General features: G+C 41.2%; 1 protein-coding gene across 1 annotated transcript in view; it reads right to left on the bottom strand.

Moving 5' to 3' along the window:
* vstm5 (V-set and transmembrane domain containing 5) overlaps nt 1-20,344 on the bottom strand; it is a 35,766-nt gene extending 15,422 nt beyond the window's left edge. The window contains exons 1-2 of the mRNA XM_043692761.2: nt 20,176-20,344; nt 420-746 (exon numbers count right to left, since the gene is read on the bottom strand). Of these exons, the coding sequence (XP_043548696.1) occupies nt 420-746; nt 20,176-20,251 (403 nt within the window). The 5' untranslated portion in view covers nt 20,252-20,344. The remainder of the gene's footprint in view (nt 1-419; nt 747-20,175) is intronic.
* Nucleotides 20,345-25,636: the final 5,292 nt, after the last annotated feature.

Raw genomic sequence — 25,636 nt, 5'->3', positions numbered from 1 at the left:
ATGTTTAGTTCTCTTGTGCATATTGAGAGCAAGGGAGTGCTTTTACGGTCCCCACACACAACTTAGTCCTTGTGGTTAAGGCAGCTAATTTGGTCCTGATTGATATGATTAATTGATATAATCAATATCAGGTAATATTAATTGATTTGCTTACTGAAGACAGAACACTATTTCCTCCCTGTGGGGTGGTCTTTCTCTGGTTGAACGACTGGGTTCATACGGATCATGGGGAGGAAGGGAGCTAAATCAGTCCAGACAACAACTCCCACTATATTTACTATCTCTCTCTGCCTGTTTTCCACCAGATGGAGCAGTTAAGCTTGGGCTATGGCTTCTATTTGAGACAAGAGGAAATCTTAAAATGAAGCCAGACATACAGAAAGAAAAGGACAAGAAGTGAATCATTAATAACAACTTACCATTTATATTCAATATAATAACACCATCCTTGCTTCCTCCTACTTTATCTGTCACTGTCACAACATAGCAACCAGCATCATATAACTGAACATTAGAAAGCTGGATAGACCCATTTCTGTATTCCTGAATCCGGTCTTGATAGCTCTCTGAAATGTTTTGATAACTGCCTGGTTCCCAGGTGATGATATTTGTCATTCCCCGTGATGATAGCTGCCTCCATCTAATTGTAGGCACTCCAGTGCATCTATATTCCACTGATAGAATAGCATTTTCATCCACTGAAGCACTGACAAAATGATGAGGTATTAGTACCGTAATTCCATTTGCTGCAAAATAACAGATTCAGATATGTTGATTATGATTATAAATGTAATTCTACTTTCTAAGTCACAGGTATTTTTAATCAACCTCTTCCGACACAACTTGAGCACTTAGGATTTGAAAACAGATTTTCTGGCTGAAAAGTAAGGACACGTATCACTGCATCACAAGTGCCTCTATTCCTTAAGTTATTTAATGAGGCAGAAAATGTTGAGATCAATTGTAGAAGAGCTTGTTGGTGCAATACCATCAACACTAGGAAAAGGGAAGACCCTAAGTGTCCAATCTGAGCAACATTGGTGGTCAGGTATTAAGTACAGGCTGTGACATCTCTCACAGGAGACAGAAAATTGAACAGTTAGGTCATGCCTCAATTAAAACAACTTTGGAGATAAAAATACCAATCTGTCAATTGTATTTTTAGGGATGTAGCATTTCATAGAACATAGAATAGTACAATACAGTACAGGCCCTTCGGCCCTTGATGTTGTGATTACCTTTTTTCCTACTCTAAGATCAAACTACCCTACATACCCTTCATTTTACGATCATCCATGTGACTATCCAAGAATCACTTAAATGTCTCTACTGTATCTAACTCTACTACCACCGCTGGCAGTGCATTCCATGCACCCACCACTCTCTGTGTAAAGAACCTACCTCTGACATCTTCCTTCCTCCAATCATCTTTAAAATTATGCTCCCTCCTGATAACCATTTACTCCCTGGGAAAAAGTTTCTGGCTATCCACTCTACCTATGCCTCTGATCATCATGTACACCTTTATTAAGTCACTTCTCATCCTTCTTCACTCTAATGAGAAAAGCCCTAGCTCCCTCAACTTTTCTTCATAAGACATGTCCTCCAGTCCAGGCAGCATCTTGGTAAATCTCCTCAACACCCTCTCTTAAGCTTCAAAATTCTTCTTATAATGAGGCGACCAGAACTGAATATAATATTCCAAGTGCAGTCTAACTAGGGTTTTAAAGAACCTTGTGGCTCTTAAACTCAATGCCCCTGTAATGAAAGCCAACACACTATATGCCTTCTTAACAACCCTATCAACTTGGGTGGCTTCAATAGCCCTCCACCCTAACCACAACTCCACCACAACTTTCATGTCATCGGCAAACTTACTAACTCATCTTTCCATTTCCTTATCCAAGTCACTTATAAAAATAACAAAAAGCAGAGGTCCCAGAACAGATTGCAGTGATACACCACTTGCCACCAACCTCCAGGCTGAATGCTTTCCAACTGCTACCACCCTCTGTCTTATATGGAGCAGCCAATTCTGTATTCAGACAGCCAAATTTCCCTGTATCCCGTGCTTCCTTCCTTTCTGAATAAGCATACCATGGAGAACCTTATCAAATGCCTTGCTAAAATCCATATGCAACACATCCACTGCTCTACCTTCATCGATGTGTTTTGCCACATCCTTAAAGAATTCAATAAGGTTTGTGAGGCATGACCTTTCCCTCACAAAGCCATGCTGACTATCTTAAATCAAATTATGCTTTTCCAAATAATCATAAATCGTGTCTCTCTCAGAATCCTCTCCAATAATTTGCCTACTTCCTACTCTTCTAAGTCCATTCTTCAGTTCCTTCCTGGCCACTTTGTAACCCTCTAGAGCCCTTACTGATCCTTGCTTCCTCAAAGTAAGCTTCCTTCTTCCTCTTAAATAGATGTTCTACATCTCTTATTATCCAAGGTTCTTTCACCATACCATCCCTTCCTTGCTTCAGAGGTGCAAACCTGTCCAGCACTCACAGCAAGTGCTCTCTAAACAATTTCCACATTTCTGTCATGCTTTTCCCTGAGAATATCTGTTCCCAAGTTATGCTCCACAGTACCTGCCTAATAGCATTGTAATTCCCCACTTCGCCAATCAAATACTTTCCCATACCGTCTGCTTCTATCCTTCATGATTATATTAAAGATCAGGGAGTTGTGATCACTAACATTCAATTGCTCTTCCACCCAAGAGATCTGACATCTGCTCTGATTCATTGCAAAGCACCAAATCCAATATGGCCTCCCATCTACTCGGCCTACCTACCCTTTGATTCTGGAATACTTCTTGGACACACATGGCATTTCTTTTCATAAATCTGGAGCTTAGGGCCAAATTATACCTAAGCCCCTTTTTTGCCTACTTATACTGAGCTGAGTTCATTAAAATGTAATCAAATAAACAATAAAGATAAAGTTACATTTCTGACAATGAGGTTCAAATTAGAATCAGATAAAATTGAATCAGAAATAATGGGGTTGCAGGATTCTATAGTGGTATGTTGTGTCAACTGGTGCAGCCTGAAAGCAGCCCATGATCCAAAGGTTAAAGGGCTTGGTTGTACTGATAGCCACAGTCAGTTCTGTCAATGCCTGATTTGGAGCTTGAGTTATACCTGCACCTAGTAAAGTTGTGTACCTATAGCCTCCTTGCTAAAACAATGACATGCCATGATAGTATTTCTGAAAAGTTCCTGTTGGAAAAATGCAAACTGAATATGCATTGAGTGCATGCTTTCCTGTCAAGTGCCCACCTCATTCATCGTATCATTAGCAAAATCTACTCAGGAATCAGAAGTCACGTTCAAGTTAAATAAAAGGCCAAAAGAAAAACCATCCAGATGTTAACTAGTAGCAGTAATTACCATGTATGTATTATGTGCTTCTTCAACTGTGCTACTTGCAAGACAGCAAGGATGCTGACTGGATGACTTTAATAAGGGAGTCAGTACTGAGGTACAACAATGTCAAAATAGGTTCTTCCAACAAGTACAGGACTCTAACTCAAATACATTTTACGTATTTGTGTGGTGAGCCATTGACACACTGAACATTAGTGAAGCCTCATTAAACCATGGTATGTAAAACATTGCCATCTGATAAAATAAGGTTAGAGACAAAAAAAAACTGTAAATGCTCGAATCCAAAGTAGACAGGCAGGAGCCTGGAAGAACATGGCAAGCCAGGCAGCATCAGAAGGTGGAGAAGTCAACATTTTGGGTGCAAACCTTCTTCAGGGCTACATCTGAAATGTCGACTTCTCCACCTCCTAATGTGACCTGCCTTGCCATGTTCTTCCACGCTCCTGCCTGTCTACTATTTTAAAAAAAACACACTTCTTTGATGACTATTTGCATGCTTACATTGTTTTTAGAGAATGAAAGAATAGATGTGCGTAATCATATTTCTAGGCCAAGGCACATATACATAGATCAAATTCAATTAATTTTCTCAAGAATTTAAGTGAACTTTATCTATGTTTGTCTTAAACAATCATGTTTGCTCAGTAAGCTTTCATGGTAATGTGTTGACGTATTCTTTATTTTAGATAGGCAATTTAAATCTATCCTTTACATTAGCAGAGAACTACAATGCAAGTAAAATTCTAAAGCATTTGGCTAAGGTCTTATGTTAAATATTGGATAGTATGAAAGGGTTTATTATTTGTAGTGGGGTGCAATGTTAGAGTAGCAAGTCAGCAAAGTAAGTCATAGATATCACCATAGATATGGTGCAAAATCAACTGTTTGCATCCCAGTAAATATAAAAAAAATGCCATGGATGAATGTTACATGGTAGTATTACCTTTTGTTCAAGCAAGTTTATGAACATAAGGAACAAGAACATAATTTTTCCTAATGTTTTGCCCTATGGTAATTACATATTTATAAATTTAGCTTAAAGTGGATAAGTTTTTTTTAATATATTGACTTTATCTTACAGTGGTGGTGGTATCTGATATTTTAATAGCTGGTTTAAATGAGTTATATACTTCTAAGGAAAAAATAAATTTGAAATCCCAGTTATTTACTGAAAAAATGAAGCCATAGATTCCATAGTTTAAAACAAATTAATTTTTACTATATAAAAATTGACCAGAGCAAATGTTCGTGTTATCTTAGGTAACTCCCTATAGTCTAATATCAAGAATCAACATAAGTTTAACATAAGACCATAAGACATAGGAGCAGAAATTAGCCCATGTGGCCCATCGAGCGTGCTCCACCATTCAACCCCATTTTCCTGCTTTCTCCCCATAACCTTTGATCTCCTTGGCAATCAAGAACTTATCAATCTCTGTTTTAAATATACTCAGTGACAGAAGGCCGCCCAGCTTTCTGTAACAATGAATTCCACAGATTCATCACTCTCTGGCTAAACAAGTTTCTGCTTATCTCCATTCAAAAAGGTCTTCTCTTTAGTCTAAGACTGTGTCTTTGGGTTCTCATCTCTCCTACCAATAGAAGCATCTTCCCAACGTCCCAACAGGATTCAGTATTCTGAAAGTTTCAATCAGATCCCCCCCTCATCCTTCTAAATTCCATTGAGTATAGTCCCAGGGTCCTTAAATGGACCTCATATGTTAAGCTTTTCTTTCCTAGGATCATTCTTGTAAGCCTCCTGTGGACCTGCTCTCAGGCTTTCCTGAGATGTGGGGCCCAAAATTGCTCACAATACATTAAATGTGGTCTGACAAGAGCCTTCTAGAGCCACAGAAGTACATCACTGCTATTATATTCTAGTCTGCTCAAGATGAATGACAACATTGTATTTGCCTTCCATCTGCTGTTTCAACCTGCAAGTTTACCTCAAGAGAATCCTGCACTAGGACTCCCAAGTTCCTTTGCATTTCGGATTTCTGAATTTTCTCCTCATTTAGAAAATAGTCCATGTTTCTATTCTTCCGACCAAAGTGCATTAGCACACATTTTCCAATATTGTATTTCATCTGCCACTTCTTTGCCCACTCTCCTAACCTGTCTAAGTCTTTCTGCAGCCTCTCTGTCTCCTCAATACTACCTGCCCCTCCACCTATTTTTGTCATCTGCAAACTTAGCCAGAATGCCCTCAGTTCCCTCATCCGGATCATTAGTGTATAAAGTGAAAAGTTGTGGTTCCAACATCGACCCTTGTGGACCACCACTAGCCACCTGCTTCCATCCTGAGAAAGACCTTTGTATCACCACCCTCTGCCTTCTGCCAGACAGACAATCTTCTTCTCCATGGAAGTACCTGGCCTTTAACACCATCTTACTCAGCAGCTTCCTGTGCGGCACCTTAGCAAAGGATTTCTGGAAGTTTAGATAGCTAACATCATTGGCTGTCCTTAGTCTAACTTGTTTATTACCACCTCAAAGAATTTGAACAGATTCCCTTGATGAAACCATGCTGACTTTGCTCTATTTTACTATTTTACTATGCACTTCCAAGTGTTCAGAAATCTTATCCTTCACAATGGACTCCAAAATCTTACCAATGACTAAGGTCAGTCTTTTGTCTTGCTCCCTTTTTAAATGTGGGGTTACATTTGCAATTTTCTAGTCCCCTGGGACCCTCCCTAACTCCAGTGATATCTGAAAGATCACTACTAAAGCCTTCACTATCTCTTCAGGTATCTCTTTCAGAACTCTAGGGTGTGGCCCATCTGATCCAGTCAATTTATCCACTTTCAGACTTTCAGTTTTTCTAGTATGTTCTCCTTGCTGATAGCCACCATAGTCATCTCTGTCTCCGACTCTCTTGATTCTTTGACAAATAATTGGCAGCACGATGGTGCAGTGATTAGCACTGCTGCCTCACAGCACCAGGGACCCAGGTTCGATTCTAGCCTTGGGTGACTGTCTGTGTGGAGTTTGCCCATTCTACCCGTATCTGCATGGGTCCCCTCTGGATGCTCCGGTTTCCTCACACAATCCAAAGATGTGCAGGTTAGGTGAATTGGCTGAGCTAAATTGCCCATAGTGTTCAGGGATGTGGAGGTTAGGTGCATGTGTCAGGCGTAAATGTAGGGGAAGGGGTCTGTGTGGGTCACTTTTCAGAGGGTTGGTGTGGACCTGTTGGGCCAAAGGGCCTTTTTCCATACCGTAAGTATTCTAAATAGATTACAGGCAAATTGTGATTGATTATAAACAACTTATTACACATTGAATGGCATTTGCAACTAAGAGAAATCTTCTGAATTAGCTCACTAGTTCACTTCACAGATATGTCATCAGTCATTGTTCAGACTTCTTTATGAAGAATTTCAGCTTCTCTTTTTCAAGAATTCAGCCTGATCCTCAGACAACAGCAGATACAAACAACCCAAGTTCCATAGGCACAATATTAACTACAATTCTTGTGGCACACTGCTGGTCACTGGCCTCCAATCTGAAAACACCTTCCACCACCACCCTCTGTCTCCTACCTTCGAGCCAGTTCTGTATCCAAATGACCGGTTCTCCCTGTATTCCATGTGATTTCGCCTTGCTAACCAGTCTACCAAGCAGAACCTTGTTAAGCTCCTTACTGATCATGTCCACCACTCTGCCTTCATCTAATCTCTTCATTATATCTTCAAAAAACTCAACCAAGTTAGTGAGACATGATTTCCCATGCACAAAGCCATGTTGACTATCCCTAATCAGTCTTTGCCTTTCCAAATACATATAAATCCTGTCCCTCAGGATACCCTCCAGCAAATTGCTCTCCACTTATATCAGGCTCACTGGTTTATAGTTCCCTGGCTTTTCCTTATCACCTTCCTTAAATAGTGGCACCACATTAGCCAACCTCCAATCTTCTACCTGTGGCTATCAATGCTATAAATATCTCAGCAACTGGCCCAGCAATCGCTTCCCTGGCTTCCAAAGAGTTCTAGGGTACACTTAGAGTCATAGAGTCATAGAGATGTACAGCATGGAAACAGACCCTTCGGTCCAACCCGTCCATGCCGGCCAGATACCCCACCCAATCTAGTCCCACCTGCCAGCATCCACCCCATATCCCTCCAAACCCTTTCTATTTATATACCCATTCAAATGCCTCTTAAATGTTGCAATTGTACCAGCATCCACCACATCCTCTGGCAGCTCATTCCATACACGTACCACCATCTGCGTGAAAATAATTGCCCCTTAGGTCTCTTTTATATCTTCCCCTATGCCCTCTAATTCTGGACTCCCCGACTCCAGGGAAAAGACTTTGTTTATTTATCCTATCCATGCCCCTCATAATTTTGTAAACCTCTATAAGGTCACCCCTCAGCCTCTGAGGCTCCAGGGAAAACAGCCCCAGCCTGTTCAGCCTCTCCCTGTAGCTCAAATCCTCCAACCCTGGCAACATCCTTGTAAATCTTTTCTGAACCCTTTCAAGTTTCACAACATCTTTCTGATAGGAAGGAGATCAGAATTGCACGCAATATTCCAACAGTAGCCTAACCAATGTCCCGTACAGCCGCAACATGACCTCCCAACTCCTATACTCAATACCCTGACCAATAAAGGAAAGCATACCAAATGCCTTCTTCACTATCCTATCTACCTGCGACTCCACTTTCAAGGAGCTATGAGCCTGCACTCCAAGGTCTCTTTGTTCAGCAACACTCCCTAGGACCTTATCATTAAGTGTATAAGTCCTGCTAAGATTTGCTTTCCCAAAATGCAGCACCTCGCATTTATCTGAATTTAACTCCATCTGCCACTTCTCAGCCCATAGGCCCATCTGGTCCAGATCCTGTTGTAATCTGAGATAACCCTCTTCGCTGTCCACTCCACCACCAATTTTGGTGTCATCTGCAAACTTACTAACTGTATCTCTTATGCTCGCATCCAAACCATTTATGTAAATGACAAAAAGTAGAGGACCCACCACCGATCCTTGTGGCACTCCACTGGTCACAGGCCTCCAGTCTGAAAAACAACCCTTCACCAACACCCTCTGTCTTCTACCTTTGAGCCAGTTCTGTATCCAAATGGCTAGTTCTCCCTGTATTCCATGAGATCTAATCTTGCTAATCGGTCTCCCATGGGGAACCTTGTCGAACGCCTTACTGAAGTCCATATAGATCACATCTACTGTTCTGCCCTTATCAATCTTCTTTGTTACTTCTTCAAAAACCTCAATCAGGTTTGTGAGACATGATTTCCCACCCACAAAGCCATGTTGACTATCCCTAATCAGTCCTTGCCTTTCCAAATACATGTACATCCTGTCCCTCAGGATTCCGTCCAACAACTTGCCCACCACCGAAGTCAGGCTCACTGGTCTATAGTTCCCTGGCTTGTCTTTACCGCCCTTCTTAAACAGTGGCACCACGTTTGCCAACCTCCAGTCTTCCAGCACCTCACCTGTGACTATCGATGATACAAATATCTCAGCAAGAGCCCCAGCAATCACTTATCTAGCTTCTCACAGAGTTCTCAGGTACATCTGATCAGGTCCTGGGGATTTATCCACTTTTAACCATTTCAAGACATCCAGCACTTCCTCCTCTGTAATCTGGACATTTTGCAAGATGTCACCATCTATTTCCCTACAGTCTATATCTTCCATATCCTTTTCCACAGTAAATACTGATGCAAAATATTCATTTAGTATCTCCCCCACCTTGATCAGGTCCTGGGGATTTATCCACCTTTATGCCTTTTAAGACGTTCAACACCTCCTCCTCTGTAATATAGACATTTTTCAAGATGTTGCTACTTATTTCCCCAAGCTCTTCACAATAAACACTGATGCAAAATGTTTATTATCTCCCCCATCTTCTGCGGTTCCACACATAAGTGGCCTTGCTAATCTTTAAGGGACCCTCTTCTCTCCCCAGTTACCTTTTTGTCCTTGATGTATTTGTGGAATCCCTTTGGATTTTCCTTAACCCTATTTGCCAAAACAATCTCATGTCCCCTTTTTGCCCTCCTGATTTTCCTCTTAAGTGTACTTTTACTGCCTTTATACTCTTCGCAGGATTCACTCAGTCCTTGCTGTCTGTACCTGACATGTGCTCCCTTCTTTTTCTTGAGCAAATCTCAACTTCTTTAGTCATCCAGTATTCCCTCCAACTACCAGCATTACCCTTTACCCTGACAAAAACTCACTGTCTCTGGACTGTTGTTATCTAATTTTTGAAAGCCTCCCACTTCCCAGCTATCACTGTACCTGTGAATATCCAACCCCAATCAATATTTCGAAGTTCTTCCTAATAGTGTCAAAATTGGTCTTCCTCCAATTTAGAACTTTAACTTTTAGATCTGGTCTATCCTTTTTCACTATTTCAAAACTAATAGAATTATGATCATTGGCCTCAAAGTGTTCCTTCAGTGATACCTCAATCACCTGATATGTCTTATTTCCCAAAAGTAAGTCAGGTTTTACACCTTCTCTATTAGGTACTTTCACATACTGATTTAGAAAATTTCCTTGCACACACTTCACAAATTCCTCTCCATCCAAACTCTTGAAGTCCCAGTCTATGTTTGGATAGTTACAATCCCCTACTATTACCACGCTATTACTCTTATAGATAACTGAGCTATCCTTACAAATTTGTTTCTCAATTTCCAGCTGACTACTGACTGCAATCCCAATAAGGTGATCATCTCTTTCTTATGTCTCAGTTCTACCGAAATAGCATCCCCGAATACATTCCCAGGAATATCCTCCCTATGCACAACTGCAATGTTATTCCTAAGCAAAAATGCCACTCCTCCTCCTCTGTTGCCCCTGCTTTCTATTCTACCTATAGCACCTATACCCTGGAACACTGAGCTGCCAGTCCTGTCCATCCCTGAGCCATGTTTCTGTAATCGCTATGATTTTGCAGTCCCATGTTTCCAATCATGTCCTGAGTTCGTCTGCTTCTCACATTGAAATAAATGCAGTTTAATTTATCAGTCCTACCTTGTTCTCTGCTTTGTTCCTGCCTTATCTGACTGTTTGACTCACCCCTTTTCCCAACTGCACCATTCTCAGACTGATCTCTTTACTCACTATCTCCCTGAGTAGCCCCCTCCCCTCACTAATTTAAATCCTCCTGAGCAGCTCTAATAAATCTCCCCACCAGTATACTAGTCCTCTTTCAATTCTACCCCAGAAGACATTCCAATAATCCAAAAACATGAATCCTTCTCCCCTACACTAGTTCCTCAGTCTTTCAGCCCTGGAATCATTCTCGTAAACCTCTTCTGGATCCCCTCAATTGCAAACACATTCTTACTTAGATATAGGGCTGAAAACTGCTGACTATGTTCCAAATGTTGTCTGACCAGAGCCTGATACAGTCTCGCACTATATCTCTGCTCTTATATTCTAGTCTCCTTGAAATGCCTTCCTAACTACCATTGAACCTGCTTATTAACCTTAAAAGAATCCTGGACTATGGCTCCCAATATCCTTTGTGCTTCAGATTTCTGAAGGTTTTACCCATTTAGAAAATAGTCTATGGTTCTTTTCTTCCTACCAAATGCCTAATCTCATACTTTCCCACATTGAATCCCATCTGCCACTTCTTTGCCCACTCTCCTGGTCCAAATCCTTCTATAGCCTCCCCACTTCCTCATCACACCTGTCCCTCTACCTATCTTTGTGTCATCTGCAAACTTAGCAACAACGCCTTCAGTTCCTTTATCAAGACCATTAAAAAAGATATGAATATTTACGGTCCCAACACTAACGCCTGTGAAACTCCACTAGTCACCAACTGCCTTCCTGAAAAATACCCCTTTATCCCTACTCTCTGCCTTCTGCTAGTCAGCCAATTCTCTATCCTTGAACCTAACACCATGGAGTCTTATTTAATTTAGCAGCCTCCTGTGCAACACCTTGTCAAATACCTTCTGGGATTCCACATAGATCGTGTCTACTTGTTTGTTAACTCCTCAATGAATTCTATCAGATTTGTAAAATATGACCTCCCCTTGATGAAGCCGTGCTGACTCAACTCTATTTTCCGAATCACTTCCAAGTAAATCACAACCTTATACAAAGTAATGGACTGTAAAATTTTGCTATGAACCAAGGCCGGGTTGATTGGCCTATAATTTCCTATGTTCTCATCTCTCCTTTCTTACACACATTTATAATAACAATTTTCCAGTTCTCTTGGATCCTCCCTAACTTCAGTGATTACTGAAAGCATTACCACCAATGCTTCAACACTCTCCTCAGCTATGTCTTTCAGAACTCTGGGATGTAGCCTGCAGCAACTTTTCTTCCAGGTATCCAAGATATGGGAATATGAAGTATTATGGAAATAGATTTGCATCCTTGCAGCACAGATATCATAATGTTAACATATGCATTATTTCATATTGGCTCATGCACAGGATAACTTACCAACACTGTTAAGGTGGGATTGTAAAATATAATGCAGTCGTGAAAACAAGAGAACAATGCAATGAACCAAAAATCTCATTGTTCATGAGGGAAACCAAGAGGATGAAAACTCTTAATGGCTTTGAGATATTGTAGGACTTCACTCAACCTCAAATTTGATGGTGATAATGTCACGAGCCTGTTTGTCACATTAAACTGTGGCCTGACATTTGTTGCTGCATCCAAAGGATTCACTCCTTTATTAGCAGCATTTTCTTCCCCTTCCAGCTTGTCAAAGAAGATATTTGGCTCTTCCATCTCCCTCTCTGCAGACTTCTCACCTCATTACTAAACAATGTTATGCACAACACAGCTGATCACAATGATTCTGGACATTATTATTGGTGAGTTCTGAAATGCTTCATTTGAGAGTTCCAGGCACAGAACCACATCTTTAGCAGTTCACTAGTCTACTGTATTACAAATAACAAAGAAAAAGAGAATTACAGCACAGTAACAGGCCCTTTAGCCTTCTAAGCCTACAATCCAGATCCTCTATCTAAACGTGTCGCCTATTTTCCAAGGATCTGTATCCCTCTGCTCCCTGCCCATTCATGTATCTGTCTAGATATATCTTAAATGAGGCTATCATGCTCGCCTCCACTGGCAACATGCTCCACTGGCACTCACTACCCTCTGTGTAAAGAACTTTCCATGCATATCTCCCTTAAACTTTTCCCCTCTCACCTTAAACTCGTGACCCCTAGTAACTGAATCCACAACTTTGGGAAAAAGCTTCTTGTTATCCACCCAATCTATATCTCTCATGATTTTGTAGACCTCAATCAGGTTTCTCCTCAACCTCCGTCTTTCTAATGAAAATAATCCTAATCTACTCAACGGCATGGTGGCACAGTGGTTAGTACTGCTGCCTCACAGCACCAGAGACCCGGGTTCAATTCCTGCCTCAGGCAACTGTCTGTGTGGAGTTTGCACATTCTCCCAGTGTCTGCATGGGGTTGCTCCGGTTTCCTCCCATAGCCCAAAGATGTGCAGGTTAGGTGAATTGGCCGTGCTAAATTGCCTGTAGTGTTAGGTAAGGGGTAAATGTAGGGGAATGCGTCTGGGTGGGTTGCTCTTCGGAGGGTCGGTGTGGACTTGTTGGGCCAAAGGGCCTGTTTCCACACTGTAAGTAACCAAACTAATAAACCCCTTTTCATAGCTAGCACCCTCCATATTAGGCAACATCCTGGTGAGCCTCTGTTGTATCATCTCCAAAGCATCCACATCCTTTTGGTAATGTGGTGACCAGAACTAAATACAGTATTCGAAATGTGGCCGAACCAAAGTCTGATACAACTGTAACATGACTTGCCAACTCTTGTACTCAATACCTCGTCCGATGAAGGAAAGCATGTGCTGTGTGCTTTCGTGACCGTCTATTGACCTGCATTGCCTCTTCAGGGTACAATTGACCTGAACACCCAGATCTCTCTCTACATCAAATTTTCCATGGGCTTTTCCATTTAGCATATAGTTCGCCCTTGAATTGGATCTTCCCAAATGTATCATCTCGCGTTTGCCTGGATTGAACTCCATCTGCCATTTATCTGCCCAACTCTCTAAGCTATCTATATTTTGCTGCATTCTCTGACAGTTCCCTTTCACTATCTGCTACTCCATCAATCTTAGTGTAATCTGCAAACTTGCTAATCAAACCACCTATACCTTCCTCTAGATTATTTACATATATCACAAACAACAAAGTCTCAACATGGATACCTGTGGAACACCATTGGTAACAGTTCTCCATTTTGAGAAACTCCCTTCCACTACTACTCTCTGTCTCCTGTTTTCCAGCCAATTCTCTATCCATCTAGCTAGAACACCCCGAACTCATGCAACTTCACTTTCTCCATCAGCCTACCAAGGGGAGCCTTATCAAATCTCTTACTGAAGTTCATGTATATGACATCTACAGCTTTTCCCTCATCAATCAACTTTGTCAATCATCTTTGTCCACTGATATTCTAAAACCTACGGAATTATGGTCACTATTCCCAAAGTAATCCCCTACTGAAACTTCAACCACCTGGCCGGTCTCATTCCCCAACACCAGGTCCTGTATGGCCTCTTCCCGAGTTGGACTATGTGCATACTGCTCCATAAAACCCTCCTGGTTGATCCTTACAAACTGCTCCATCTAAACCTCTAACACTAAGTGAATCCCAGTCAATGTTGGGAAAATTAAAATTTCTTTTCACCACTAGCCTGTTGCTCTTGTAACTTTCCATAATCTGTTTGTATATTTGTACCTCTATCTCATGCTCACTGTTGGGTGGCCTGTAGTACAGCCCCAACATTATTACCACACTCTTCCTATTTCTGAGTTCTGTACATATTGCCTCACTGCTCGAGTCCTCCATAGTGCCATCTTTCAACACAATTGTGATATCCTCTCTAACCAGTAATGCAACTCCTCTACCCCTTTTACCTCTCTCTCTCCACCCTGCCTGAAGCATCTATATCTTGGGATATTTAGTTGCCAATCGAGCCCTTCCCTCAACCAAGTCTCAGTAATAGCAATAACATCATACTCACAGGTATCAATCCAAACCCTAAGTTCATCTGCCTACACTTCTTGCTAAAACAAATGCATCTCAGACCACCAGTCCCTTTGCATTCATCCCCTGCTTGTATAGTCGTTCTTGTTAAGGATGGGCAGCGCTGCCTACTGTCCTCAACTTAGGGGGCGGCACAGTGGCATGGCACAGTGGTTAGCACTGCTGCCTCACAACGCCAGAGACCCGGGTTCAATTCCCGACTCAGACGACTGACTGTGTGGAGTTTGCACATTCTCCCCGTATCAGTGTGGGTTTCCTCCGGGTGCTCCGGTTTCCTCCCACAGTCCAAAGATGTGCAGGTCAGGTGATTTGGCCATGCTAAATTGCCCGTAGTGTTAGGTAAAAGGGGTAAATATATGGGAATGGGTGGGTTGCGCTTCGGAGGTTCAGTCTGGACTTGTTGGGCCGAAGGGCCTGTTTCCACACTGTAAGTAATCTAAGTCTAAATCAACTGCACCTTGCACACTGTGCACTGTGTCATTAGTTGGGTCTCAGTACATATCTCCTGTCACCTAGGAACCAGCTTTGTAGCTGATGAGGTGGAGCAAATACTTGTGGCATCTATGATTTGGTAAGGATGTATGCATTGTGAAAACTCTCAGCAACTGTACCTGTCCCCCGCCAGTTAGCTTCTGCCATTCCAGGTTGTATGTCAATTTTCCCTGCAATTTGAGTGATAGTGAGTGTGGTGTGATATGCTAATGTGATGTGGTGGTTTTTGTTCAAAAGCTGCCAGTGTGTGCAAGCTGTTTGAGACTTCTACAAGTGTTAAGTGGATGAGGTGATGTAAAGCTATATTAGATAAGAATTATGATTGATAGAGATTGTCAGTTGGTAAGTGATGGGAATGTCCTTTGGGTAGTGTGTGGGACTGTGTCATGCAATTGGCAGAATATGACGTTTAAAGCTATAGTAACTGGTCTTGACTATCATACAAAAGCATTGAACATTTTGCAACATTGCATCTAGGTCCTCAGGGTTAGACTACTAGCATTGACCATCATAGCTGTCTGGTCAAATTGATTTTGCAAAGCTTGGCTGAAGGGTTTAGTGACCATCTATGGATATGTTTACATATTTCCTTCTCTGCATCCAGTGCACTGTTGGAAAATCTTGGCACCTGCTCATTGCCACAATGTGACTTAAATTTGCCATTCCCAGGTCAAAATCAGTTGATGAACAACATTCAGAACCTGCTCCAGTGATACAATGTGCCTCCCCTTTAAGGGATACAGATTGGCTTTAAGTAGCGCAGGCTGGCTTAAATTGGTAGCCTCTTATGATTTCAACACGTTGAACCCTGGCTGCACCTACTATTCTTTAAATTAGCAAGCATTAGGAAGTTTGTGTGTTGTGTACATTAAAAGCAATAAGGCTTAGTCACATTGTAATCTGTTCCTATATTCTAGCTTGAGCAATTTCATGACAATATGCAAGACAACGGAAAATAAAACCAACAGAGATGTGGTTTCCATGACGTGAGAATTAAAAAAGGCAGCTAAGAAAAGACTAGACACACCAGAAGAACCAAACAGCTATCAATAAAAGATTCCTTGAATGTGTACTTAGGAGAGGAAAAACTAGAACATGAGGGTAGCAAAACATTAGGGAGGAAAAAAAGAGGAAATATACCAATAGCTAAAGAAACAGAACAGATAAAGATTTGAGAACAGCCTGTTATCAAAGGCTGTAAAAGCTGGCGGGCTATGATCACTGACATTCCAAAATATTGTTAAAAATCGCACAACACCAGGTTATAGTCCAACAGGTTTCTTGGGAACACTAGCTTTTGGAGCGCTGCTCCTTCATCAGGTGGTTGTCCTGATGAAGGAGCAGCACTCCGAAAGCTAGTGCTTCCCAATAAACCTGTTGGACTATAACCTGGTGTTGTGCGATTTTTAACTATGCACACCCCAGTCCACCACCGGCATTTCCAATCTTAAAACATGACACCTGGAGAAAAAACAGCTGTGTACAGAAGTTTTGCCCTCAAATTTTGTGGAACTGATTTATAATTTGAAGGATTATGAAGTTGTCATTTTTAAACACGGGGAGATGCTGATTTTAAATGAACACCAAGAGTTACTTTTGAATGCTATTTGGAAAGTAATCTGACATTCGCATTAACAATTTCACAATGTTTTGGGGTAAATTTATACTGGCTAAATAATCGTTGCTGAAAAGTAATGTGTTTTTAATAAAGGTTTAAATGATTACATTAGATGAAGTAATGTTAATTGGAGAACCTTTATGACCTTTATATGGTGATTTAATGGTCTAATGTGTTGCAGTGAAGAGATCAGAGTTTTACTGCCAAGTAATATTTCACCTTTGGTGCACAGGTTTTAGAGAATGCAGTGACAAGCTACTCACTTCAGGATTACTAGTATCTAACCTGCACTTGCAGCTACGCTATTAGAAAAAGTTTAAATTGTTAAATATTGCGTTGGTTTCTTTATGTTCATGCTTTTTGCTCCAATTGGCTTAGCTGCAGCATCAAAAGACCCTATAATCAGTTTCTAAAGATACAGTACATTCAAAAACAGAGTGCAAGCTATTTAACATGATTATTCAAAGATAAAACTTATAATGTGCATTTGCTAAGGCTTTTTCCCAAGTATCCGCTGCTGGAACAGGTCAGTAATTTTGAAAAAACAACTGGGGAGCAAGTCCTACTGTTTGGTACATGCATTGGGAAATGGTGAATACTTCAATTCTTTGGGAACGTATGCAGCAGATGGCTACCTTTCTTTTTGCCACCATGTGAAGTATGTGCAAGTTTATGACAACAGTTTGTTTTAGATTGATAGTTGTTCTTTAATTTCCTAGGAGCCATGCATGTTTCCTGCCATGGTTTAAACTCACATTTTAATTAAGCGAAGGAACTAGATATATTTTGACTCTTTCAAAAAGACATTTCTGCACTGCTGTAGATACTAGTTGTATAAAGATGGAATATCCTACAGTACACATTGGGCATGAGCATATTGGACATGAAATTTTGGCTGAGACATTTTCAGCCATGGAGACTGGCTGGTGAAATGGCATTGGATGATGTTAGGTGGGAAGCTTGCTTGCGAAGTTGCTATCCCATTACTACTGAATACTCCCAAGAAGGCAGTGATCATTTTCCAAGTGACAGAATGCACCACAATCCCCATCATGGGAGACTGCTAGGTATGTTGAGGCAGCCTCCTGGTGACATCTCGAGTATGGCAGTCTTCCAATTGCTCCATGGTTTATAGAGACCCGTCCGCCAGTAATGTTCTCTTTTATGCTACTAATGCTGACCTGGAGAATTGACCTTTTTAATTGCTGGGCCTGCCTACCTAACTTGGCATATTTTAACAACCTCTTTGTCAGTCATCGCAGGCTGCTCAACATGGAGGTGGCTTCTGTTTCCCTCTACAGCCTCAGCAGCATCCTCCTACATCAGTGTTTCTAGGTCACCTCTGTTTGGACAGGCAGCTCTGGGAGGAGGACTGTTGTTCCCAGTTGGATAGTGGTTCCTGAGTCACCTCTTAATTACTTAGTAGAGGTAAAATACCCTCACCACAATCACACTGTTCACATTTGTGGGCTAAGGACCAAACTGGGTCCCAGCAGTAGACCCATGGCATATCAGGAAAGTTCCAACCATTAGGACTACTTCTTTTCCAACAGGTGGTCCCACAGGTGGGGCAGAGATTTCCAGTATTTTCCGTTGTTATTTCAGATTACCAGCATTTGCAATATTTTGCTTCAGTTTAGTTATCACCCATTTAGTCTGTCTGCATCACATTAAACTCAACCTAGCTTTAATTTCCTCTGGCAGATCTGCTTTCTAAACAGGGATAAACAAGTTAAATGGTACCAATATACTCCTCCACTACTCTTGTCGATCAAACATGGGAAACTCAAATTCCTACATTCACAAGATAGAGAAATTCAATCAGATACGACTTCTCCCCATGTTTCAAAGAATAAAGAAAATTACAGCATAGGAACAGGCCCTTCGGCACTCCAAGCTTGCGCCAATCCAGATCCTCTATCTAAACCTGTCACCTATTTTCGAAGGATCTGTATCCCTCTGCTCCCTGCCCATTCATGTATCTGTCTCAATACATTCTAAATGACGCTATCATGCCAGTCTCTAGCATCCCGCTGGCAACGCATTCCAGGCACCCATCACCTTCTGCATGAAGAACTTTACACGCATATCTCCTTTAAACTTTTCCCCTCTTACCTTAAACTCATGACCACGAGTAATTGAGACTCCACTCTGGGGAAAAAGCTTCTTGTTATCCGCCCTGTCTATATCTCTCATGATTTTGTAGACCTCAATCAGGTCCTCCCTCAACCTCCATCTTTCTAATGAAAATAATCCTAATCTACTCAATCTCTCTTCATCGCTAGCACCCTGCATACTAGGCAACATCCTGGTGAACCTCCCCACACCCTCTCCAAAGCATCCAAATCCGTTTGGTAATGTGACGACCAGAACTGTACGCAGTATTCCAAATGCAGCCAAACCAAAGTCCAATGCAATTGTAACATGACCTGCCAAATCTTGTACTCAATATCCTGTCTGATGAAGGAAAGCATGCTGTATGCTTTCTTGACCACTCTATCAAAATACATTGCCACCTTCAGGGTACAACAGTCCTGAACATCCAGAACTCTCTATACATCAATTTTCCCTTAGGCTTTTCCCTTTACTGTATAGTTAACTCTTGAATTGGATCTTCCAAAATGCATCACCTCGCATTTGCTCGGATTGAACTCCATCTGCCGTTTCTCTGCCCAACTCTATCTATCTATATTCTGCTGCATACTCTGACAGTTCGCTTCACCATTCTGCTACTCCACAAATCTTAGTGTCAGCTGCATACTTGCTAATCAGACCACCTATAATTTCCTCCAGATCATTTATATATATATATCACAAACAACAGTGGTCCCAGCATGAATCCCTGTGGAAGACCACTGGTCACAATTCTCCATTTTGAGAAACTCCCTTCCACTACTACTCTCTTGCCTCATGCTGCCCAGTTCGCTATCTATCCATCTAGAACACCCTAGACCCCATGCAACTTCACTTTCTCCATCAGCCTACCACGGTGAACATTATCAAATGCTTTACTGAAGTTCATGTATATGACATCTACAGCCCTTCCCTCATCAATCAACTTTGTCACTTCCTCGAAGAATTCTATTAAGTTTGTAAGACATGACCTTCCCTGCACAAAACCATGCTGCCTATCACTGATAAGCCCATTTTCTTCCAAATGTAAATAGATCCAATTTCTTTTATGCAAACATTCAAATCTTCCCATCTCTCTCATATCTCTCTTTGATTTTATCCTTTCTCAACTGGAAATCAGCACAATTAATTGCCTTCCGTGTTGGCGAACATTGTAAGAGGTCTATGAAAATAAAATACTGCAGATGCTGGAGATCTGAAAGTAAAGTAGTGCTGGAGAAACTCAGCAGGCCTGACATTAACTGTGGAGAGAGAAACTAAAGGATTCCTCTTTGAAGCTTTTCATTCTGAAGAAGTCATATCAGACTTGAATCTTTAACACTGTTTCTGAATCCACAAATGCTGCTAGACTTGCTGAGTTTTTCAAATGCTTAGTTTTTATTGTGCATAGTTCCCTGTCCTCAGGCTCTGTGGCTGTCCTTTTAAATGAAAAACCTTGCTCAAAACTATAAGAAAAATTAATAAAATCTAGTTACTTACTGTGTAAATACAATCCTGTTAAACACAAGATTAAAAGACTGTTGTTATTCCAGCTTCTAGTCCTCATTAGAAACATTCAACCATCATTTAGAAGATGGATTATTCCAGCACATGTGTCTTTCAGCCTCCGTTTAAGCCTGTTTTAATGAACTTTGCACTTCAAATGCTCTGGACAAACTGGTTTGCTTTTCATTTACATGCAAGTTGGCATCGAGCCCGATACAAGAGTTGTATCAAGAAAGTGTTTTGCGGATCATTCTCCAATGTGTACATATTGAGAAATGCAATGTCTATTGTTCAGTAGAAACCTGTGTATCTGTATGACTCTGCAGTTTGTTATTTGGGAAACTAAATTCAATTGTAGTAGTTATGCTGCAATTATTTTTCATTACTTTAGTATTCAAACTTCACTATCACTTTTATTTCAAACTTTCATGTATGTTTAAGATTCAATTTCCAAATAGATCATGATATTATATTCAATAAATGACAGTAAACATTAGCTGAGAAAATGTTGCACAATATACAGAACAAAGGGCTCAGTTAGCTCAGTTGGCTGGATGGCTGGTGCAGAATGATCCCAACAATGCAGATTCAATTCCTCTGCATTGAGGATCAATGATAGTCATGATAGTCCCACTTTCTGAACCTTACCTCTCGCCTGAGGTGTGGTGACCCAAAGGTTAAACCACGACTCGACTTAATACTAATGAGGGGAACAATCCAGCCTCAGGGAATATTGCAACTTTACTGTACATGAGAAATTTTGGTAAATTTGCCTACATTAACGCGAGGTATTACTAAAAGAATATTGTCTTCATAAAGACAACTTTGCTAAATCATCTTTAAATTTTGAAATAGGTGAAAAATCACCCTAACTTTGTGCTCAAAAGCAGAATCACTTGTACAAAACAGAATGCCAAAGTATTTTCCTTAAAGATGATATTCCTTTAAAAGAATCCAGTGTTGCAACATATTTTCACAAACGTATGCGCTTAATTCTTGTCACTTACCTTAAATATTCTAGATTAGTGGTGCTGGAAAAGCACAGCAGTTCAGGCAGCAATTGAGGAGCAGTAAAATCGACGTTTCGGGCAAAAGCCCTTCGTCAGGAATAATATTCTAGTCAAAGTAATATATTCAGATGGTTTGCATTCCCTCACTTGTGCTCTGACATTAAATGTGTTACGTTTAAATACTTTCTACAGGTATCTTGCTATTCTCTTCATTTCTTCCAGTTCACTGAAAGCTGTGCTAAATCTTCTTGTTTTTGATAATTCGTAAAACGTAGTAGTTGAACTTTCAATACCTTAAGCCAATGATGGTTACAATAAAGATATGCACATTTATTTGACTTGCACTAAGTATTTTTTGCATTAGAAAGCATACAGTAGTTCATTCTCTGTCATGAACTACACTGGGTAATCTTTCTTTTGTTACTACTCTGCCTAAGCTCTGGAACAATTAGTGACAAATGGAAAATAAATGGACTATATCGGCCATTTATTGCTGCTTTTATACGTCACTCCAGTTCCAGTGGGTTTAATTCTTAGTGTCCAGGCCTTTGGGTGAGAATGGGAGCAATGTGGGGGAGTGTGTGGAAGCTTTTGCAATTTTTTAGACTGCAGTGTCATTTTCTGTTCTCAATGCCTATTTGTTGCTTACCAATTAAGCATGGTATAAAATAAGATACTGCCATTCTAAGCTACTCTCAGATAGAGCTTTTGGAGTTGGTTTTCTTGTAGTACTCTTTTTTCTTGTTTGTTCACAAAGAATGTGAGAATGCTTGCCTCTACCTGAGTAATGCACTTCTGCAGTTTTGCTTTTCAACACCTCCCACAAGAGAATGCAATTCCTCTTGAGCAATTGTTGCATGCAGTTGCATCCAATTCATAAGTAGGAAGTAGGTACATTGACTCACTTTAGTACATTGTGATACACAATATGGCTGATGTAAGCACCACTAAATGCACCAAGGAGACAGCACTCCTCTAATTATGGCATCTGCATGGCTCAGGAGTTGATGCAAGAGGGAGGGTTTTAGATTCCTAGGTTGCTGGGACCATTTTTAGATTCATGGAGTTATACAGCATAGCAACAGACCCTTCGGTCCAACCAGTCCATGCCAATCACAATCCTAAACTAGTCCCACCTGCCTGCATTTGGCCCATTTCCTTTCAAACATTTCTACTTATGCACTTATCCAAATGCCTTTTAAAGCTTGTAACTATACCTGCATCCATCACTTCCTTCATTTGAAAAATAAATGCATCAAGTGATTGTGTCAGTGAAGTTAATGTTTATGACTTACAGCTGCAATGCAGAAAGACATCTGTTTAATTTTAGATCCAGATTTCCAAGCTTGAATAAGATACTCCCAAACTTGTTAGATCTTATCAAGAAATCGTGACCAGAGCTATGCCTTTTTATTGATGTGTTAAGAAAAAGCATATCAATCGATTAAATGTAAACTTTAAATTAGAGTTAACTTTGTAATGATGTACAAGATTATAATTTTATAATGAAGGAGAAAGTGAGGTCTGCAGATGCTGGAGATCAGAGCTGAAAATGTGTTGCTGGAAAAGCGCAGCAGGTCAGGCAGCATCCAAGGAGCAGGAGAATCGACGTTTCGGGCATGAGCCCTTCTTCAGGAATGAGGAAAGTGTGCCCAGCAGGCTAAGATAAAAGGTAGGGAGGAGGGACTTGGGGGAGGGGCGTTGGAGATGCGATAGGTGGAAGGAGTTCAAGGTGAGGGTGATAGGCTGGAGTGGGGTGGGGGTGGAAAGGTCAGGAAGAAGATTGCAGGTTAGGAAGGCGGTGCTGAGTTTGAGGGATTTGACTGAGACAAGGTGGGGGGAGGGGAAATGAGGAAACTGGAGAGGTCTGAGTTCATCCCCTGTGGTTGGAGGGTTCCTAGGCAGAAGATGAGGCGCACTTCCTCCAACCGGCGTGTTGCTATGGTTTGGCGATGGAGGAGCCCAAGGACCTGCATGTCCTTGGTGGAGTGGGAGGGGGAGTTGAAGTGTTGAGCCATGGGGTGATTGGGTTGGTTGGTCCGGGTGTCCCAGAGGTGTTCTCTGAAACGTTCCGCAAGTAGGCGGCCTGTCTCCCCAATATAGAGGAGGCCACATCGGGTGCAGCGGATGCAGTAAATGATGTGTGTGGAGGTGCAGGTGAATTTGTGGCGGATATGGAAGGATCCCTTGGTGCCTTGAAGGAAGGTAAGGGGGGAGGTGTGGGCGCAAGTTTTGCATTTCTTGCGGTTGCAGGGGAAGGTGCCGGGAGTGGAGGTTGGGTTGGTGGGGGGTGGACCTGACGAGGAATTTTATAATCCTTAGATTTTAACATAAACTGAATGACAGTTTGTAGAAATCAGTACATTTTCTGATCTTCTGTGTTAAGGTAACAAAGGAACGTAAACTCATTCCAAATATTTCACATGGCAGAATCAGACCAGGGGAAAAGCAGAGAGTGATATGTCAGTGCCTGATTTAATAGGAACTTCACCCAGTTAAGTGAGGATTGAAATAAGACCTCATAGACATCAATCTTTGAGTCCATTATTGCACATGCCTCCCTTTTCCTTTTATCAGAGAAGCAACAAGTAACTCCATCTTAGCAAAATAGTAATAACAAACTTCATGATGAGGATGGGCCCATGGATTATTGACAATTTACAGAATTGGTCAGGACATAGTGAGTGGTGATATCGATCAATGTCCATCGCCCTCAAGAGCTAATGTGAGATTGGTCCTATGTCCCCTAAAGTAACTGATCATGCTTGCAGGTTATGGCCTGGAAAGAGTTACTAAGCCGTAACTTTCTACTGTTAAGGTGCATAAATGAGAACGTTTAAAGTTATCTTGTGTGATTGTATAGAGAGAGAGACAGGTGGAAGGAGAAAGAAAGACAGATAGAGAGAGAGAAAAAGATAGAAAGAGAGAGAAAGCCTGAATATCGACCTAAGCTGTACCAAAAAAGCAAAAGCTATCGTCCACCCATAAAGTAGCTGCCCTGCTTCAATAGATATTAAGTTCAACAGAGTTTCTTGAGTTACTGCATTAGATTGTGCCCTATTGCCTTCTTGATTAAAGTCTCAGATGAACAAATTCATGTGGGATTTGAGTATTCGAACTCCACAACTTACAGGATACATAAAGGTAAGAGGTTTCCCCAGCTGGGCAGTCTAAAACCAGGACACACCGTTAAAAAGGAGAAGATGTCATTTAACCCTGAGATGAGGAGGAATTATTTTACTCAGATGGTTGTGAATCTTTAATTCTCTATTGCAGTGGGCTGTGGAAGCTCAGTCTTTGAATATGCTTCAAGTAGAGGTTGATATTTGGGAAAAAAAAATCAATGGTGTCAAGAGTTAAAGGGATAGTGTGGGTAAAAGGCAGTGAAGTGCTCAATCAGCCATGATTGTAATATATGATGGAACACGTTCAACAGGCTGAATGGCTAATGTCTGCACAATATTCCCATGTAAATAGGAGAGCCCTTATTTTAGTACTGTTTTACTTATGCAATTTTGTTATTAAATTATTTTGAATTTGCTTCCAACACCCTTTTTTGGTGGATGCTTCACACAAAATCTCCTCATCTCCCCTTTTGGCTCTCTTTTGCTTAATCTTGGATTCCTGTCCAACGGTTACAGACTGTCTTGCCACTGCAGATATTTCTCTGTCTCCTTTCTGAAAACTTCTGAGAGTTATTAACAAATCTGTTAAATTCCCCGTTAACCTTCCCTGCTCAAATGGGACAATCCATGGTACTTCCGTATCACTGAAGGCTCTTAACTCTAGAACAATTCTGGTAAATCTTCTCTGCCTTTCTATTCAGGGAAAACATTTCACTACATTTAATTTTGCTTAGACAGTGCTATCAGATGTGCTGTCTTTTGGATGAGAGATCTACCCAGGCATAGTCCATCCTCTGTGATGCACAGAAAATATATCATTCAAACATTTGTGCAAAATTAGATCACTTTTTCACACGTATTCAGGCCAACACAACCTTCAAAAATCACCACTAAAAGTATCTGCTTATTGCTGTGTGCTGGGGTCCCTTGCTGCATTTCCAACTTTTCCATGTATGTCCTAGGTCCAACTATCTTCAGCTGCTCCGTCAATGACAGTCCCTTTGTCATTCCTGAAGAAGGGCTTATGCCCGAAACGTCGATTCTCCTGTTCCCTGGATGCTGCCTGACCTGCTGCGCTGTTCCAGCAACACATTTTCAGCTCTGATCTCCAGCATCTGCAGACCTCACTTTCTCCTCCCTTTGTCATAAGGTCAAAGGTTAAAATGTTTGCTGATGATTGCATAACCAACTCCTCAGATACTGAAGTAGCCCCTGTCCAAATGCAGCAAGATCTGAACATTATCCAAGCCACACAAATTCCAGATAATGACTATTTCCAGTTAGAGACAGTCCAACAATTGTTCCTTAATGTTCAGTGGT

Source organism: Chiloscyllium plagiosum, unplaced genomic scaffold, assembly GCF_037043375.1.
Source record: "Chiloscyllium plagiosum isolate Xiang-an unplaced genomic scaffold, Cpla_swu_hap1 HiC_scaffold_6, whole genome shotgun sequence".
Taxonomy (NCBI): Eukaryota; Metazoa; Chordata; class Chondrichthyes; order Orectolobiformes; family Hemiscylliidae; genus Chiloscyllium; species Chiloscyllium plagiosum.
This window is presented reverse-complemented; position numbering and strand designations above follow the sequence as displayed.